Consider the following 21,039-nt stretch of genomic DNA (forward strand, 5'->3'; position numbering starts at 1 on the left):
TTATAGCTATAGTTTCTTTTATTTGTAATTCGCAGCAAACATTTCATGTTTTTTGCCATCCCATTTGTATACTGAAATATACAAATAGAACCATTCGGTATACAAACTTTGTGTTGTATATATGTAGTAATTTTGTTTATATACAATTACTATGTTTTAGTTTGTATACCGAAATATACAAATACATATTTTTATGTATATGTATACCCAAGTATACAGATTAATAGCCATAGCAAACATAAAGTTTGCTATGAAGCGCAATTATACAAACTATAGCTATAACATACAAATATGATTTTTATGTTTGCTAAACCTAAAATTTACTTTTTTTTAAGCTTGTGTTTAATCATAGATATTTGATTAGAAAAAAATTATCTTCAAATATCTATTTGATTGTCAAGTTTGATCAAATTTTAAGAATTTAATCTTCAAATATTTTCAAATTTTCAAAAATGAATGGAGGAGAAATTTCATTTTTACTCACAAAACTTCGATTTATTTTCTAAATGCATGTTCAAACATGAATATTTTCAAGTTCCAAAAATCACAACTTCATAAATTCAAAATTTCAAGTTTTAACTTTAAAATCTATAGCTATACAAAAGCTTAGTATTTTCTTTGTTACTATTCAGATTTCAAGTATCATACCTTTTAATTTGATATTAAAATTTACATTAATAAAAAAAAATGGAAATGATGACACAATTAATTGGACAAAGGGATGCAAAAAGTAAGGAGGGAAATGGAAATTGACATTGGCAACAGAAAACACTCAAATGACATTATCAAAGTGGTTCGTGGGTGAGACGTGGAGATAAACGTCGCCGTTTAACAAGAACCGACTCATCTCTTTTCTTCTCCTGTGTTCCTTTTGCTTCGTGTTGTTCGATACTGCCTTCTGATGATCGCCACTACATACATACACTCCTCATTTTCATCTCCTCCAACTTAGGGTTTCTCGATTCTTCCTCAAAAATGGAATCACTCTGTTTTCACGACGGCAACATCACTAACTTGATCAACAAACGCTACCTCGACGTTCGCCATGTAAGTCAAATTCTAATTACCTTTTTTTTTTAAAAAAAATTTTGTATTCTTGTCAGTTTGCTTAACTTTTCATCGAATTGGTATATTATGTGAGCTTTCGTTCTATGTAATTTTGACATATGCTGTAATTTTTCATTATAGTTTCAGTTACTCAAGTGAATTATTGTGCCTGTAAATATTAGACTTGTACACTCGATGAGGTTAGTTGGCTAGGGGAACTGGTCCTTGAAGATGCTACATTCATTCTGAATGTAATTCAACTGGGCCTCCATATTTGCTACTTCATTAGCTGAGAAACAGTGACTCGTTCTCCGGTTAAAATGAAGTGCAGAGATGGAGAACCAGGATAATTCTCAAAATTATCAGTTGTTCCACCTCTGCATCACAGAAAATTAAGGTACCATCAACATGCTGAAAATGTGTGATCTCGTGGCTATTATGCCCATTCATGGCTACCTCAAAGGCTTTAATCCACTCATTTTGCTTAGCGATTTTAATCATGTTGTTCAAACCTTCCATGAAAGTTATGAAAAGATAATGGGACAAAGGATGATCCTGCCTGAGACCTCTGTGAGTTGGAACATAACCTTTTGTGGGAACCTTGATGATGACTGAGAATATGACAATAGACATATAAGCTTCCATCAATCAAAACCTATCTATTGTAACATGTTTAGGAAGAAGTTCCAGCTCACATGGTCATAGGATTTCTCAATATCTAATTGACAAAAAATACATGCTTCTTCTGTTTCTATCTTGAATCCACTGCTTCATTGGCTATTAGTATAACATCCGTTATTTGCGTTCCTTTTTTGAATGCCATCTGTTGAGAGTCAACCAGTTTTTTCATTATCCTTTTAAGCCTCTCTGTCACTTCTGCAATAAATTTGTAAATGTTTGTTGCCTATTAAACATATAGGTCTGAAATGCCTAAGCTCCTTTGCGCCATTCTTCTTAGGGATCAAGGCAAATAGGAAATGCATGGCATTGAGATTCTTCTAAAAAAAAACGAGAGTAAAAATTGTGGAAAGCTCCCATGATATCCTGTTTAAGCATCTCCCATGTACATCATACTTTCTAGCACAAAAGTATTCCACTAGTCTGTCCTTATTTCTCCATCTCCTCACCATGTTTTGCTGATCAGTTTAAGCCTTTTTGAGAGCAAAGCAGACCCATTCCATAGTCGTTTTGCTTAGCGTCGGACATCTCATCATGTTACGACTTCTTTCGATCCAATGGAGCCATGTATCAATGTTGGGTGTCCACCGGGTAGTAACAAAACTTAAAGCCGGCGTTGAAGTAAATTCCGTTTTCTCCCATGTGTGTAATCTGAAAAAGGAGCCAAGGTTTAATGTAGTTCACAGTGGGTGAACTCTGGAATAAAGAAAGAAAGGGGTTTTCTGGCACAAATGCATCGGAAAAGGTTAAGATACATTCCCAGAAAGTAGGAGAGAGAGGAACCTTGGGAAAAGTGCCTGGGTACTTTTTTTTTTATAATTGACCTTTTCTCTATTTGCTTTTCTTACTCAAACCAACTTTGTTAAATTTTGAGAAATCCAAGCCAAAACCAGCACAAGTGCTTACGAATAACGGCTTTCATTTGACTTGAGCAGCTACACATTTGTCAGTCTTTTTGAAAATTTATTAAATGATTTTACAGCCACCGGAAATATATTTCTTCATTGGTTCCTGTATGTGAGACCAGCAAAGCTTCAGTCCCTTAATGACTTGGATTACTAATAAGGTTCTGTCTGGTGTTTTTAAGCTCAGTACTTTCCGCTTATTTCTGTCTCACAAATTATACCTGGGTTTCTATTCTTTACAGGACTCTGTTCACGAATTGCAAATGCACTCCTCTTTGGTGAAAAGAATGGCTTTAGAAAGAGAACTAGATGTGAGTGCCTTAATGAGTCCAATTTTATTGTGCATATTATTAAGATATTAATCTCACATTATCTTTTATCTGATTGATTATTTTGCAAAGTTGGGCATCTGTCTGTTGAGAGATTAAAACACTCATCCTATGCCTTGATTGGAGAACAACTAGTTGAGGGTGTCAACTATTTACCTTTTTTTTTTCAAGTGCAGCTCATGAAAGTGGTATTCTTTTCGTTTGCATCAATAGGCACTTTTTCTTATTTACGGACATTGCCTGGTTCTCCTTTGCAATAAAGTTTATGCATGTAACACCTGAGCATAATACAAATTTTAATTATTTCAAGATGCCCGAACAATATATGAGATGATTTTGGTGAAAGATGGAAAATTTGACCTTACTTGCACACTCCTCATCAAAATATGCCTCACTTTGATGTGTTTGAGTTGGTTGAGGAGTAGTTTAATTAATTGTTTGAAGTGTGACAAATTGACGCAGTGAGTTGAAAGAGTTGGCTTGTTAAGTTGGAAATAGTATAAAGTAGAAGTGATGGATAGGGAAATTAGTATGTGTGATGAATGGTCCTAGTTAAAATGTTTTTACAAATGCTTTTGAAGAAACATAATTTAATTAGCAGACCATTAAGCATCTGTATTGTAATTCCTTCTAAACTTCAGCAATAAAGTTCTGATCCTCTATATGTTTCATCCTTCCTTTTTCAAGTTACACAATCCAGTATAAATTGTATAATAATTAATCTAGCATTGAATTCACTGTAAAAAGGGGTATTAGGATCCTATGTTGCTCGGACTCTTCAAAAATGTCAAATGGGTGCATGTCTGATTCTCCAAAAGTAGGTATGATATCGAAAGTGAAGAGCCCGTGCAATTTACTCTAGATCTAGACTTGAAATTTTGCGCACATGCAAACGAATTATCTGCTTCTGGCTCTCAATAAATGTGCCGGACAAAACAACAACTAAGCCTCAGTCCCAAACAAATTGGGGTTGGCTATATGAATCTTCACTGTCTTTGCTTATTGAGTTAAATTCATCTCAGGCCAACATTTTTTATGCTAGATAAAAATAAAAAAGCAGTAGAAGTTTTCTATATCTTTAACAACTTCAAAATCTATTATAGGGTTTAAAGACTCCTAGCGATCAGATCGAAAGTAATCGTTTTAACACAACAACTAAAATATGATCTCACCTAATTGATATCGCTTATATACCTAGATCTTTTTCTTCCATGATCTCCTATTTTTCGCAAAGCCTGTGTGGGTTCCAACAGATTGTAGGTCATTCAACACAACTTCTTTTCACGTGATTTCAGGTCTACCTCGTCCGTTTTAACACCTTCACTCACTATGATTTCACATGTTTAAACCGTTGCATCTGGAGGTTGATGTGGGATTGACCAAACCATCTCAATCGACCTCCTTTTAAGGCCTTATGTGTGTGCTACTTGCACTTTGTGGTTGTTTGAATCCTAGGAATATTATATAGCATATGTGTAAATATAGTAGGTAGCTTGATTCCCTCCTATTTTAACTAGGTATTGATTTGTACTGATTATGTATTGATTTCCTTTCTTTTTAGGACATGTATACTTAGCTATTTAAACCCCAATAGCTTGTGGGAAATAATCAAGCTAAGTTCTCTCTCAAAATCTTGTCCTCTCACAATGGTGAATGGGATCATTTTAAATCTTGTCTAATCATTTTTTTTGAAAATGGTAATTGTTTCTATTTCTGCAGAACAGTACATAGGTTGTACTGAAACCCGTATTTACACAAGGAAACTCTAATAATACCGACCTATCCCTATAATGAGTCTAAGACATCAATGATAGAGACGGTATCATTAGAGTAAATTTGATTACACCAAAAACACAGAGTCGAAATGCAATTCAGTTTAATCTTGTATTACCGCATAACATCTTAGCAGTTGTATTGCCGTGATAGTCATCTTGTGTGGATGTGTTGGACTTTAGCTGCTCAATATTCCTTCTCATATAGCATCTGGCTCATAAAGTTCAGCGTCGACCTTTTGGTGCACTCATATTGTTCCTTGTTGTATATAAGAATGAGTGGAGTTTGTAGAGAATCATATCTTTTTGTCGGTTCTTTACCTTTTGGTATACTCGTGTATACGACCAACTTTGTGGCCATGTTAATGAATGAAAACAGTTGTCATAAAAAAAAAAAATAATAACATTTGGCTTACACTGTTCTATAGAATGTATCTTTCAACTCGTAAGCATCATTTTATCACGTAACTCCCATTAACACTTTACCATTTCAAATATCCTATTTGATCCTATGGTAACATCCTACAGGACTAGATATCTGAATTGTTTGCATTTAGACACCACAACCCCGTCTAATCTCACGTCAAGTTCACTTTTCTTATGCTGACTAAACGTGCAGAGCTGCACATTAATTTTCCTCTATTCTATCAATTAAATTCTTTTTTATGTTCACATGTTTACTTTACTAAGAAAGTAAGACCACCGCTGAAGTCACAAACCTTTTTTTTTGGTTTCTTTTATGAACTCCACTAGTCCATGGATTATATAGGCTTTCTGTTGTGTACAAATAAACTTCGATATCCTGCAGTGTATATATTTTGTTTTACTTCTATTATCCTAAGGCCCTTGGTCTCTAGAGTGATTCTCCATATTTCAGGCTCTTGATACACGTCATCACTGGTTTCATCAATCAGTACAGAATCGCCTGCAAATAACTTACACCATGGGGCCTCATCATGTATTTTGTTGTTAATTTGAAGACATTAGCAGTCATTTCCAGAAGATTAGGATGAACTGTCTTAGTCTACTCTTTTTTTTGGTGTAAACAGAATAGGTGGGGGGATATAGGAGAATTAGTAGATTTAATTGGCAATTATAATTTTTCATCTTTTGAATAGGGGCTCCTGTTTTGGCTGTAAGTATATCTTTGTAAAGTTCTTAACTTAGCATTTTTTTCATGTGCTAAGTTATGGTTTTAATACAATTGGCTACCTTTGACTAATAAAAAAACAACAAGTCATCGGTACAAAAGTTCAGTCAATCCCGATCCGTGTTGTGTAAACGCATGATTATGAGAAACTCTGTTGTGTCTTCTACTATGTTCTAATGCCAATGACGTCTCCTTCATACATGTCTTTTATGACATTTATTGTTTGGATTCCTTTCTTCTCAGACATCTATCCACCAAAAGACCTTTCGTGGTACTACCATATACTTTCTTCAGGTCAACAAACACTATGTGTAGATTTATTAACCTTTTAAGAAATACTGTTAGTTGCTCCATAGGACTTCTGTTTGATAGTATTTTGCTGGATATATATGTATGTGCTTACAGTCTCAAGGGTTTGTTCATTAGTTGCTCCATTGGTCTTTTTTTTCTTGAAACTGAAGTTACTCCATTGGACTTCTTTTTTTTTTTGATAAGAACTCCATTGGACTTCTGTTTGATAGTATTTTGATGGATATATATGTATGTGCTTACAGTCTCAAGAGTTTGTTCATTGCTTAACAGGGGCATCAGGGTTGCGTGAATGCGATAGCTTGGAACTCAAAAGGCTCCCTTTTGATATCTGGATCAGATGATACAAGAGTATGATACTCTCTACGCTTCATTGCTCCTTTATTCTTCATCTTATCTTCTCAATGTGAATATGTGTTAGTTGGATTTGCTTCTAGAACCTGCAAGATAGTCAGATATAAGAGCTCTCATGGACGTGTGTGTGTGTGTATATATGTATGTATGTGTGTTCATTATACTTTTTTCATCTGTCTTGGCGAAATTGTGTATTAGTAGTCATTTGAAAATTCTTGAGTATGTTTTATATTGATCATCTTTTGTAGTTTTCTTGTGGGAGCCCGAAGTCTATTGTCATTCTTTTCCAAAGTGTGAAAACATTGGTGACTGACTTGGACAGACAGAAGTTCTATTTAGTCTTGTGAAATTGTCTATGGTAGTCATTTGCCATGGCACTGGATGATCCGGCATCTTTGAAATTGAAGACCACCATGAATGAACTGCAAACAAAAGCCTAGTGGAAGGGGGCAGTTAGCTGGCTGCTTCTTTGCCATGCGCTTTGCTGCACTTTATTTTATAGAATTATAGAAGACAAAAACCAAATGAGAGCGGAAGGCAAGGGCAAGCGATAGAAAGCGCTGTTTGGACTTTTCAAACCTAGCAAACTGAAACATCTTAGTAGCTAAAGGAAGGGAAATCAACCGAGATCCCATTAATAGTGGCAAGTGAGAGCAGTTTGGGGTTTGAAGAAAAACAAACACAAATCTTCGTTCTCCCCACAAGTAGGCTGATTTTTTCGGAACACGGTTCGAGATTACCGTAACCATGTATATATAGAAATATATCTTCGACGCTGTCATTTTGAATTGTCCGCTTCAACTGCTCTTTCACCCCCCAAAGAGTAAAGTTGTGTTGATGAGCGCATATGAGGAAGCCAGAGCAAGAAAACCAATATCTCTTTCTTGTCCTTCGACTTAAAGGTTAAGGGGAAAAGAGAATTGCTTTTGCTACTGAGAAAGCGAACGGTCAGCGCGAAAGTTCTAGACTTAGCCGAGCGTTAACGAAGCTAGATTCTCATAGCGAGGCACTTCGAGTTAGTGAAGCGCTGTAGTAGCGCCGATGCGTGAGGTAATTCCTTATTGATTCGAATTAATCCATATGCTCCCATTTTTAATAAGGTTCTGTCCAGAAACATACAAGTACTGTAATGTGCTTCTCCATGGGTATTATCTGGTAACCATTTATGTAGGGGGATAATGGGCGATTTGACAGCAAAAGCAGTATAAAATCCAATATAGAAGATTATTTCTATTGTGCTGTAACAGTTATTTTTAGTTGTGCTCATGCATGATAGAGTCAACACAAATAGATTCCTATGTAGGGAGGCTTAAGTACCACCATCAATCTATCAGTAAAGTGATATGATTTGAGATTGAGATAGGTAAATATTCTGTTCTTCAATTCTAACCACAGAGATGTTATAAAAGAAAGTTCTATTATAAACTTAAAACTTAAAATGAAACATAATCTTCAGAGATGCTTTGTTACATCTAGAGTAAAATGAAGAGCGATTATTGACACACAAGAAATTAAGGGCTACCACTGGGGTCTGCTGGGAATACTCTGGGAACAGCTCTTAAACGTGACCTGATGATGGAACAGTTTTTCAGAGAACTGGTTGATTATGTTCTGAGCATTTTTTCACAGTTTCTTTTGCACTTTGCAGGTTAATTTTGGGCCCATCTTAATTTATATTCCATATCTGTGGTTACTGTATCTGTATTGCGTTCCGGGCTTCAGCTGATATATGATATCCTGAATTTTGTGTTTTATGCACTTATATACAAATTTATTTGGTGCAGATGAATATCTGGAGTTACTCAGGCCACAAACTTTTGCATTCCATTGAGACTGGTCACAGCGCCAACATATTCTGCACAAAATTTATTCCAGAAACTTCTGATGAGCTAGTTGTTTCTGGAGCAGGAGATGCTGAAGTAACTCTTGATGCACCAAATTTTGTGTGTTTGTACAATGATGCTATTCACTTTGCTTTGACTGTTTTTTCTCCAAAAATTTATGCTCTCTTCACATTTACTTTCACTGGCAGGTTCGTCTTTTTCATTTGTCTCATCAAAAGGGAAGAGGTGAAGACAATACCGTGACTCCAGCAGCACTATTTCAGTGTCATACCAGGAGGGTCAAAAAATTAGCTGTAGGTGTTCAGGCAACAGTGATTTTTTTTTAGTGATAATCAAGTATTTGTGTGGATCTGATTATCTCTCTTCATATTATATGCTGCTTTTTGTGACTGTAGGTTGAAGTTGGGAATCCTCATGTAGTATGGAGTGCTAGTGAAGATGGGACTGTGAGACAGCATGATCTTCGGGAGGGTGCGTCTTGTCCCCCAGCTGGTTCTTCTCGTCAAGAATGCCGTAATATACTTGTTAGTCTCAACTCACTCTACATTGTGATTAATATATTTGCTGCTTCATCGAAAGGCCAAAAGTCTTCTATCTCTTCTATAAGAAGATCAAGTTACAATTGCTTCAGTTTCTTTGATAGGGAAAGAAGTGTTTCACCAGTTGCCTCATATAAGCTAATTAAACTGCTTCATCAAAATTGTGTTTTTCCTTTTTCTATGACATCATCGTAACGTGCTTTAAGTATGCCTTTTTGCAATTTTGGCATAAGCAATTGTCGTGTTATATGCTCTACTAATTTTTTCTTGGCTGACCTGAAGGCTTAGGTATCAACTCAAAAGTTTTATATGATGAGTATTGGTTTTAACGTTTTGTTCTATAACCATAATTTCTCCTTTTGAAGACTTTGAATTTTTCTCGTGTGGTTGATGTCTTTGTTTCTAAATGCTCGATCTTTTATTGTAGTCAAGTGAAAATTGATAAGAACGTTTAGAACTTTGTCTTAAGCTGTGATGTATCTAAGCAGTTCACGTTTCAATATGTTTGGTCCATGATGACAGCTTGACTTACGCTGTGGAGCTAGGAAATCATTAGCTGATCCTCCTAAACAGTTGTTTGCGCTGAAGTCGTGTGATATTAGCTCCACGAGGCCTCATTTGCTTATTGTTGGTGGAAGGTATAGTTGTTTTTACTAGTCTATTGCAGTACGGGTATATTCCAGGTGATACTGTCGGTTTTCTGATCTGGAATTTAATTTATTGCAGTGATGCTTTTGCTCGGTTGTATGATAGGAGAATGCTACCTCCATTATCCTCGAGTCAGAAAAAGCTTCCACCTCCACCTTGTGTCAGCTACTTCTGCCCAATGCATCTTTCTGATCGTGTTAGTTTTGACTCTGCTTCTGCGTTATCTTACTTTAGAGTCTGCTAATAGTTTTACTGGCTATAAGTTCTATTGTTTCTTTATCATAGGGGTGCAGTGGTTTCAGTAGATCATGGGGTGCATCTCACCTCATTCTCACACTTGAAACACAGCTGCTTGCACTGAAGATGTCCTCCTTGTGACCTTTACTCTTGACTTTATAAAACAAGAAATCATTGAGAAGTTCTTGCAAAGAACTTGTCTAGTTTAGTCCTCTCCATGCTTTATTGTCAATGAGTTCTTTGTTGTCATTGTTTTGGTAGAGGGAGTAAAAGGGGGAGGGGTTGGAGAGAGGGAGTCCGGAATAGGATCACATTCGTTATTCTGCAGAACTTTGACTATATTAAAATTTGATCAATCTGAAGAGGTAATCCACTTCTGATAGACACGTTTTTTTTTTTGCTGTCATCCATCTTAAAATTTGATTATGGTTGTGGAGTAAAAGGGGGAGGGGTTGGAGGAGGGAGTCCGGAATAGGATCACATTCTTTATTCTGCAGAACTTGACTATATTAAAATTTGATTAGTCTGAAGTGGATATCTGAAGAGGTAATCCACTTCTGATAGACACGTTTTTTTTTTTTTTTTTGGCTGTCAACCATCTTAAAATTTGATTATGGGTGTGGTTCTTTTTTCTTTTTTGGGGGCCGCCTCCTTACAAATGGGGGGAAGAGGTCCTCTATCAAAGATGATTAAAATGGGGAAGGGGGTAACTTCAATGCAGGCTAGTCTTCCCTTAGGAATAGAATGAAGCAAATATAAAAAAGGTAATGTATCTCTACGTAAAGTGCAATGCACCGCACTCAAGGGTACGACCTAGTGTTAAATGAAGTGGGGTGTGATGAGGTCTCGGGTTCAAAACACTTGGTGGTTTCTTCCCCAACTGTCCAAGCAATGGGTGGACAGAGTCGGGTGGACCCACGTTGAGCGAAGGGGTGTCAAGCGACACCACTTCGTCGGAAAAATTACTAAATATATATATTAATACTGTGTAAAGCTATATATTTAATAAAATGACACTAATTTACAGAAGTAATCTAATGGCGTGTTGGTTCTATGTTCGCTTTGGGTGCTTGAGCTTGGGGGTTCAAACCTCATCTTTTTTTTTTTTTTGAGAAATGTAACAGTTAGTCTATATTTATCCACAGGTATACTACCTCAAAAGTGTAGTTCCCCTTCAAAAGTGTTGTAATTACATAGGATCCTATACCTACCAAGTTACAGCCAGTCTATAGTTGTGCTGATTACTTCTGAGCTGTCTAAGACTACTTGTTTACACCAAAAATAATACAGAGCTAAACAATTAAGCTTAAATCATTGTATGTTGCTCTGCTTTCCTGCATGACATCTCCGGTTCCTCTCTAGCCATACTGTCCACCATATACATGATGGGACAATCTTCCATCTCTCCTCCTTTCTTCCTGCATTTCCATCCCTATTCCAGCACTTCAAAACCTCTTCTTAAGCATTTCTTTTGCAAAATATATAAAAATGTGGTTTGTAAGTATTTCTTTTGCGCGTTTCTTTTGCAAAATATATAAAAATGTGGTTTGTTAGTATTGAACTCAAGGTTTAAAACTAACCTGAGCCAATGAGACAAGGATGTAACTTTAAAATTCGATAGTTAAAGTTCTAACTTTTCTTCCGTAAATATTGACACTGCTTACTAAAAATTCTGCGTACGTCACTGGACAGAATTACCCGGTACCTGTGCTGGTGGGAGGTAGCACATGACCATGGAATAATCCAGATGAGTGCAAGATGGCTCGAACACCATAGTAGCATACGAAGTTGGTGCATCTACTTGTCTTGGATCTATCAGTGAAGATCTATTTCTGCAGAATTTCTTACCAAGCAAAGTTACTTTGTATCCATTTAATAGCAGCTGAGCATAGTTCTCTGTGTATATATATGTATAGCATATCAGTCTTTGCTCTGATTGACTGGCCACTGCTTGTCACCAAGAATGAGCAATTACTTTTCATGATTGTGGCATATGACGTGGCTTCGGAAAGGGAAGCTGCTGAATTTTCTCTCTTTTTCCTCAGGGACGTTCCAACTTGCATATGACTCATGTCACATTTAGTCCCACTGGTGAAGAGGTTTTGCTTAGCTATAGTGGAGAACATGCGTACTTGATGGATGTGAATGCTGGTATGTACCTTTGGTTATATTCTTTCTTATAATATATACTTTTGTTATTGATTCTGTTTCCGCTGCTACCCTATATGGTTGTCTTCAGTTTTTGAAATCCCTGAGATGTGTGATGAATGTAACATATGCCTTAATGCTAGGGATAAAGCTTTTCTTTCATAACCAAATGAAACTGTCTAAGGTGAGAATCCAAGACTGATGGGTACACAATTAGTCATTATTAGCTAAATAAATGGGTTCGAGTACAGAGTGCTCGATGAATTTTGTTAGACATTTCACTTATTCAATATGTCAATTATTATACTGTGTTCCTCTGGTGCTCTTCTCCTCTTGCTGAAGCTAACTTCAATAAAAAATTTAACAAGTTTAAAAGATGAGCAATTTGGGGGAAAGAAGAAAAGATGTATAATATTATAAAATAAGCATGTGACATCTCTGCTACCTTCTGTGATATTACATTCTGTGTGCTTGATAGTTTAAGATAAGTCATACTTGAAGCTCTGGTTATGTTATTGACTTGTGATTTAGGAAGCTTTTAATTTGTTGTAGCACATGGAAGTTCTATCTCATATACCTCTGGAGATGTGTCAAACCTGATGAATTTTGCTCCCTTGGTCAATGGAATCGAATTACAATCATCAGTTAGTGGAATCTTCTTAAATGGTTCTTCATCAAAAAGAATTCCAGCTGCGAAGGTTATTCTTCCTTCTTTACCCCTCCTATTATCCCCTGCCTCCTGGTCAAAATTGATTAAAAACTTCATTTTGCTTTCTCTTCCTTTAAAGTGACATATCTTAATCATCGTTGTTTCCTTCTTTCTCCAGCTAGAGAAATGCAAAAGATTGATGCAGATGGCACTAAAGTCTTTGAAAGAGGACTCCAACTTTTATTATGGGATAGAAGCTTGTAATGAAGTCTTAGACGGTTGCAGAGATGAGATTGGTCCCCTTCTATCCTTCGAATGCTTATGCACTCGTGCAGCAATATTGCTGAAGGTATCTGAAGTCAGACAATTTCCTGATTGTACATTGGCAGTTCTTTAAGGATAGTATACCTAATTTAAAATATTTTCCGGCTTTTACCAGAGGAAGTGGAAAAATGATGCACATATGGCTATAAGAGACTGTCATAGAGCTAGAAAGTTTAATTCATCCTCCTTTAGGCCTCTTATTTTGATCGCTGATGCTCTTTCACAGGTATGTTATTCAGTGTTTGTGAGAACTTTGTGGCTAAAATTTCTTGTTCATAGGCTGGATAGATTAGTGACAATTAGCAAGTGGGTTTTTGCGCTCATACTCCCTTTCTGGTTGTGGCCCTCTTAGCCATATGGTTTTTCTTACCCGGTTTGATCTTCCTTCTCTGGCGTTTAATCTTTTCCAAAGTTCCCGTTGGAGTAGTAATTGCCTGTGAGAAATTTCAAAGGTGATTGTGCATCATATTTATGATGTACTCAAAATATAAGGCGATTCATGTGTTAGTCGTACAATGATATAGTGTATCAAAATCATTAAAAGTTTCTGGATTCTCTCTAGATTAAGTTATCTTCTTAGTCATGGTATAACATTGAAAAAGTCAAATTTACTAATCACTCTTATTAGGAAGCCTTGTAAATGGTTTAGATACTTTTTTTTTTTTTTAACTTGGTAACTTAAATGGTTTAGATACTTTTGCTTTTGTTATGTTAGTTAAACTTTATGATTGATCTTTCTAGCACTTTATATCTTCCTGTCTTCCAAGAATCTTCGTTGGTCTTCCTTGGTTTGCTTTCTAATATGCACGAATCCTCCATATTGTATAACCTTTGATCTAATTATGTAGTGTTTGCAGTTATAACTGCATAAAATATATTTCTCGACAAGGACAATTCATAAAATGATTGAGATTATTTGTCTGATTTTCATTTATCTCTCGATTCTGTAAGCTGTCACTAATATTGTCTGCAGTTAGGTAAACATAAAGAAGCTTTGGAGTTTGCTATTGGTGCACAATCCTTGGCTCCATCTGATTCTGAAGTTGCATTAAAGGTGGAAAGTATAAAAGAAAAAATTGCTGCAGGTAAGTAACTTACATTGAGCCCGCAATTGTATTTTCTAGCCTAAAATAAATAATGTTCTGCTGGTATCAGTGCCAGCTCTAAAAAATCCTATTGGAACACTAGACTACCACTGAATATATTTTACTTTGTAAATCTTTTAGTTCCCTTTTGCCATGCTTAGAGAGAGGAGGTTTCAGGGGAATTGAATAAATGTTGAGACTAGATACTTCTGTAGTCTTGTTTGTATTTTCTGTCCATGACTAGCTGATGAGATATTGGTGACCCTGAGCACCACAAGTTTATGGGATTTTACTCATTATGTTGTTTTTGTGGCCACCATAAGGACCATCTTTATGTTTTCCTGTATGCTCTATTGTTTTTTGGTCTGTTTGGAAGCACTGCTTCCTTCACCTCGATGCCAATTTAGTTCTTGTGTGCCCGATTAAGGTTTCAGAACTCTTATTATAGTTTCAACGCCAGATTGAAGATTGCATTTCTATGCATGAAAATTATTGAGGATGTAAATTCATTTCACTAGAGCTTGTTCTTGCCCAGAACAAAATTTTAATTCATATTCATGCTTTAATTTGTACCAACAATATGCCTGGAATTACAGCTGAAGCAGACAAAACAAATAAGGCAAATGGTGGAGAATCTAGGTCTGATCCACGGGCAGGAAGAGTATTATCCCTAAGTGACATACTGTATCGTTCAGACGCAAACAGTGATGCATCGCAAGATGGTCCCAGGTCTGAAAGAGATGATTCTGATGATGATGATGAATTAGAATTGGCTTTTGAAACATCAATGTCTGGTGATGAAGGACGAGATGTTGATCCTAGTGTCCTTCATGGAAGTTTGAACTTGAGAATCCACAGGAGAGGTGATTCCACTGGGGAGACTGGACGGGAAAATGGTTCATGTGGTTCGCCAGCCTCTAGTCAAAAAGAGAAAACAGCTTACCAGGTTTGGCTTGAATGTTGTTTTCCTGTTCTGTGAAGTTGTTTGGTCTCCCTTTTATTCTCTGGGTTCAGAAAAGATCTTCATTTCTCTATCCTTTTCTCGGTGTTGTGCTTGCTTTGATCTACTTGTGCATCTTTCTACTTTAGTGAGGCTTTTTGTCTATTGAGGTCATGACTGATACTATGGTTCTGCGTATGATTTTAGATCTGTATATCTCGAACGTCTGGTAGGTTATTTTCCCCTGATCAGTCTCTCTTTTTCGTTGTTACCACAAAGTTAATCTAACCCAAAGTCTCTAATATCATCTTGAGTCTCTTCCCAGCATCTGTTTTTAAACTTGGATTTGTATTCTGACTCAAAGCATATAGCTGCTCTTGGTGGCTGGTCTGAGTAGTTGTGAGTGGTGACTTGCTGGTTTCTGTTGCCGATGAATCCCCTGTCCCAACACTTGTTTATGTCGTAGAGATGGCTCACATAATTTCCCCATTCTCATATGGAACTGAATATTGTTTTGCTCACTTGACCAACAGTTCAGAGATTTTATGTAAATCTCGAAGGTCATCTTAGGTGTTAGAAGGTGAGATGAACTGCTGCTGCTTTAAAAAAAACGTGAGCTAAACTGTGAAAAGTGAAACAAATAATCAGATGCATGCAATTGATCATAATAATTGTCTTTGACATACCATCCTGTAAATTGTTTACTGAATTGCAGGAGTTGTTCTTGGGAGAAACGAGTTTCATTTGTTAAAAAGTGTCAAAATGCTCATCTTGCTGACTGACTAATAATTTGCAGAATTGTAGGCAGTGATAGATTTCATCTGTTAAAAAAGATGTCAAAATGTTCAGGAAGCCATAATATTAAAACTTGAACATGTCTTTCTCAGTGAAGTTTCGTTCCCCTTGTTATATAGATGCATGTATATCTTGTCTTTCAGTATCAAGTTTGTTTCCTTGCTTAAACAGTGTCCTTTTTTTGTTTCTCTCAAATTGTATTGCAGCCTGAAACAGTGATAGATATGAAGCAAAGATATGTTGGTCATTGCAACGTCAGCACTGACATCAAACAGGCGAGCTTTCTTGGTGAACGAGGTATTCAACATCTTAATGGTCTCCATGTTCATGGTTATGCTGATACATTATCTGGTCATTATACTTGAAAATATAGATGAGTAGAACAACTGCCTTTCACCTGCTTTCTCCCCTTTAATCTCTCAGAAAGATTTGTTGAAGTAAGAAATTAAACCTACGTAAACATCAAAATCAATTGGTCTGTATGTGTGACATTATGATGGTTGCAGGTGTTAAAAGAGGATGAGGTAAACCTTAATACACGTAAAAGGAAATTTGTCTCAAAAGATTTATCTCCAAGAATCCACAGAGACTTTGTTAAAAACAGAACAAAAGGAAGCAAAAGATCCATATTGATGATGAGAGTTGAGGCTTAGTGAAGTTAATGTAATTTTTTTTTTTTGATAAAGTAATAGATCTTAGGTATATATGTTTGGGGAAAAACAAATTCCCGTACACATGAGCTATACCAAAAGATAGATAATCTACCAAAAAAATAAACAATACCTGATCTTCTATACCTATGAGAATCTCATGGGTACACCAAAAAGAAATAAGCATAAGAGGCTACTCCTCAACGGTACAAAATTTATATCTACTCCTTCAAAACTTTCCTATTTATTTCTTTCCAAGCAATGCACACAAGTGCTAGTGGGGAATATTCCAAGACCTGTGCCTTCTCTTCCCCCTTCCACATCTCCAATTAAACAATACCTCGTTCATAGTGCCTGACATCATCCAATAAATTCCAAAGTAATATTATCAAAATTTCCCACATAACCTCGAAACAACCTGGCAATGAAGGAGATGATCAACAACTTCACCCAATCCCTTACACATAAAACACCAACAAAATATGAGCTTCCTCTTCCTCAAATTTTAGGGATGTTAAGTATATTAAGTTAGTGTTTATGAGGAGTTCTTTATTCTGTTTTGAGTTTTGTTAGCAGGTAGTTTCTTTATTCTGTTTTGAGTTCTGTAAGCGGGTAGTAAATGTGGAGAATCTTAAGTTTGCTGGTAGTTCTTTAGTTTGCTTAGAGATTTGTAAAGCAGTGGCAAATATAGAGAGCCTCAAGTGTTAGAGGTTACATATTTTGTCATAAAACCCCAACTATTGAGCGTTGAAATTGAATAATTGGTGTAGTCAACCTTTTTGAAACGGCCTCTCTATCCCACGAAGGTAGGGATAAGGTCTGCGTACATCCAGACCCCACTTGTGGGGTATGTTGTTGTTGCTATGGTCAGCCCTATTAGTTAAGTTTGAGGCATTTATTGTTTTGTCGCATGTTTGAAACTGTATATTTATCCTTGGTTCACTTCGGTTATTGGTCCCGGTGTCTCACCATTCTGTAGCTCATGTGTTTTTAATCTGTCTAGAGACTCTGATTCTCTTACCATCTTGGTTAACTTCCCTTCTTCTTCTTCTTCTTTGTGGTGGGGTAAGGGGTGGGGGGTTGTACTTGTGCCTGGTCTGGAAGAAAAGGGGGTTACTATTTTTACAAGCAATATTGATGGTGAGTTGAATTTGAAGGTTTTCTGGGCCACTTTCAATTTGAAATGTGTCAGATTGATCCATTCTATTCCTGTGCTTATCATCTTGTAAATTAATGGCTTTGTTATGCACACTTGCCATTTATTATAAGGATTTCAGTGGATATGTTGTAAAAATCATTGTGCAGGTGAATATATTGCTAGTGGAAGTGATGATGGCAGATGGTTTATCTGGGAGAAACGAACTGGTAGATTGATAAAAATGCTTCATGGAGATGAAGCTGGTATTTTTCTCGGTTCTCATAAATTTGTTATAATTCTTTTACTTTAACCTGTCGTACCTTGTCTAACATCTCGGCCTTCACCCCTGTTCAGTTGTAAATTGTGTACAGTGCCACCCATATGATTGCGTTGTGGCTACCAGTGGAATTGATAACACCATTAAGGTTAGAGAAATGTCACAAGTACTTGGGAGTAGTTGTCACTATGTGTAATGAGTAATTTACTTATCAGTATACATGTATCTCTTTCAGATTTGGACTCCGACTGCTTCTGTCCCTTCCCTTGTGGCTGGTGGAGCTGCAGGACCAGAGACTTCCAATGTGTTGGATGCAATGGAAAGCAATCAACATAGATTGTGCCGCACTCGTGAAGCTGTCCTGTAAGACTTAACAGGCTTATCATCTTTCCTCTAAATTAATTTTACAAATGCTTTGAGACATTAACTCCTATTGTAAACCCATCAAACTCTAATAGGGAATTGAGAAGCAGACTCTGCTTAGTTTCTTCTTGGGGTGATACCATTATTCATGATCTGTCTTTTATGTGCAAAGCCCCCTGTTCCTTCTCTGCTGTTAGTAGCTACTTTATGTTAAGCTCAAACCCGTCTTCCTCCAGTACCGTTTGAACATGGGAAGGTATCTACAGGGCTATCACCTTCTTTGGCCAGATCTTCCAATCTCTTTACAATTACAGCTCACTGTGCCCGCTCCTTTAATGGCGGGAGTCGTTTGCTTCATTCTGGTTGTAAGCCACCTTAAGAAATATAATAAACCATGTAAATCTTGATGATATTGTAGTGTAACTAATGACTGAAGAATACACTTTCACGGTCACTGATAGATGCGAAATGGATATTTCTCCTATTTTATACTATTTCTTCTAGTTATTGACAACTGCGAGCTATCCATATTGTTCTCTGCAGGCCTTTTGAGTTTTTGGAGCGATTTAGGATGCATGAGTTTACAGAAGGCAGCTTACATCCATTTGAATGCACACAAAGCTGAGAATGTTAACATGATCCTCTTCTGGTATGACACATTTTTATCTAACCCTTGTAATTATTTATTTTTTTAAGGAAAAATGCTTAGTTGATATACCTGAAACTTCCACTGAGACTTATATTGATGTGTGAGCTTTTCGATGACCTTTTCCTGAGTACCTACAAACTCTAGCACCACTACTTTTTTGACAACATCTTGTTTGAGGAAAAGCATACCAATATGTAACAAGTCATAGTTCCTCTACTTACTAGCAATGCTATTCTGATAATGTTTCGTCAATAAGGCTAGAAAGTGATTTATATGACTACTACTGCAGTTGAGTTGGACGGACATATCACATATATGCTCATCCTGACTGATTGTAACAGGAATGGTTAAACATTATTTGTACGTTTGAATATTGTAATGAGATGGGTCCATATCTGAGAAAAATGGATTTTGAAGTTCATATAGCTGACCTTGGATTAGCTTGGGATTGGAGCGAGGCAGTTATATAATTGTTTGTCAAGATCAAAGTGGTGGTTTGGTAGGACGTATTAGATAAAATATTGGTATTAGATCTGGTATTTTAATCCCTTGTTTCGAAGTGTTTTCAACCTATGTAAAACTAAGTTATACCCCCTATTTAGTACTAATATTATACATAGCAAACCATAGCATCAGAAATACTAGGATTCCTAATACATGGATAGCATGGTTAAAGACAGAACTGAATTGAAGTCACTCAGAAGTATACAATGCTTAAGAATATGGAGGGTATTTTTGTAAACAAACAATAGTTGTTTTAAATCATGCATAACATGTTATTTGTAATACATCAAACCAAACACTGGATAAGAAATATTGTCATCATAACTAATCCCAGCATTAATCCCGGCATTACTAATACACCTTGTTTTGTAATATTCTTATGCACCCTAAGAACCGACCCCAAAGGAACGAAGACTTGCGCCCCCAAAATGCTCTCTCCTGCGGGCGGGAAAAGAAAAGAAAAAGGCACTACATGGACTACATAATTTTTCTCACTTATCACTAGAGACTTTGACCAATGTTCAATTACTAGGCTAAATGTTCCAAAGAGATGTTGAAGTTATATTTTGCAGGAAAAATATAACCTAGTAAATCCTATCTTGTTCACAAGGCTAAACTGGGAGAAGATACGTATGGTTATAGTTTCTCATTTGTCTTCAGATTAGTAAGCTCAATGGGTCAAAAGTGTGGCAATTTAAAGACGCTCATTAATGCAAAACTAATATAGATCAAGAGTAGTTTCTAATGCTAAATACTATTATTCTTGTTTGGTCTTTTTCGGTGTAAACAAGGACATAGTAATTGTGCTCACTTCATAACACAGTTTTTGCGGTTCACAGGACACTCTTCATCAGTATGTATTAAATTAAGTGATGCAAGTTTCATGCTTATGCGTCATTTATTGTAGATGGCTTACCAACGATTTTACTCTTGGATGGTAGGGGTTTAGAGTTGAATTTAATACATGGCAGTATACACTGGTGACTATAAAATGACTATTCTATGAACCACTCTTGTTCATTCAATTATTTCCAAACAAGGTCTGGATGTCAAAGAGTGTCATAGAAATGTTGTACCTGCGCTTAGAGTTGTTTACTGAACCATTTGTTTTTGTTAAAGCTTCTCTGCATTTGACCGGGTTGCTTTAGTTTCTGGAATGTGGTGGCACGACAGTATGGCTTGTTTTGTATTTACATTTGTGTTTTACTACAGATGCCTGGATATGAAGTTCATCTGTTGGACAAGCTGGTTTGGGACAGAGGAAAAGTGTGTCATGTATAGTTATCGAAGTCTATTGAAAATTTTGGATCCCAAACCAGCTGAAAAATTGTCAAGTTGTAATTTACATTTTAGTTTTACTGTATCATATCCTAATTCTTCTCAACTGTCCTCTCTTCCTGCGAGGTTTCTGTAAATATATATGTACCAGTCTCTTATGTAATATAGTAAATAAATTTAAGGTAAAAACGGTGCATCATCCTCACATTTGATAGATGGAGGCTTAGGTTAGTGATTTGCAGTGCCGTTGGCTTCAACTGTTTAATGTTGGTGAGAATGTCTGCTAATAGTCTGTTATACTTGTGAGTTATTTCCTTGGGACAATTAGGACATTGATGTACAATTATTTCCTGGTAAACAAACTTATACATTTCCAATATTCGCTTCACAATCAATAAATGACGTTTGTACATAAATCTCTCGCAAA

At 36.4% G+C, this 21,039-nt stretch overlaps 1 protein-coding gene across 1 annotated transcript; it reads left to right on the forward strand.

The window, feature by feature from the left end:
- The first annotated feature begins 781 nt into the window (after positions 1–781).
- Positions 782–20,801, forward strand: LOC125854517 (protein ALTERED SEED GERMINATION 2). Its single transcript, XM_049534095.1, has 20 exons — positions 782–1,047; positions 2,873–2,941; positions 6,464–6,541; positions 8,329–8,463; positions 8,577–8,681; positions 8,784–8,912; positions 9,450–9,565; positions 9,654–9,771; positions 11,858–11,963; positions 12,513–12,658; positions 12,788–12,958; positions 13,049–13,159; positions 13,907–14,018; positions 14,615–14,964; positions 15,960–16,050; positions 17,709–17,804; positions 17,896–17,966; positions 18,054–18,181; positions 18,725–18,830; positions 20,547–20,801. The coding sequence occupies exons 1-19, from the start codon at positions 976–978 to the stop codon at positions 18,804–18,806; spliced, it is 2,286 nt and encodes a 761-aa protein (XP_049390052.1). The 5' UTR covers positions 782–975; the 3' UTR covers positions 18,807–18,830; positions 20,547–20,801.
- The last annotated feature ends 238 nt before the right edge of the window (positions 20,802–21,039 follow it).

The sequence above is a fragment of the Solanum stenotomum genome, chromosome 2 (assembly GCF_019186545.1).
Source record: "Solanum stenotomum isolate F172 chromosome 2, ASM1918654v1, whole genome shotgun sequence".
NCBI lineage: Eukaryota > Viridiplantae > Streptophyta > Magnoliopsida > Solanales > Solanaceae > Solanum > Solanum stenotomum.

Bases quoted from the DNA above. Each gene is read 5' to 3' on its own strand.
- LOC125854517 (XM_049534095.1), top strand. From the start codon at position 976: ATGGAATCACTCTGTTTTCACGACGGCAACATCACTAACTTGATCAAC. The intron at 2,942-6,463 runs GTGAGTGCCTTA...ATTGCTTAACAG, and splicing joins CTTTAGAAAGAGAACTAGAT to GGGCATCAGGGTTGCGTGAA. The intron at 12,959-13,048 runs GTATCTGAAGTC...GGCTTTTACCAG, and splicing joins GTGCAGCAATATTGCTGAAG to AGGAAGTGGAAAAATGATGC.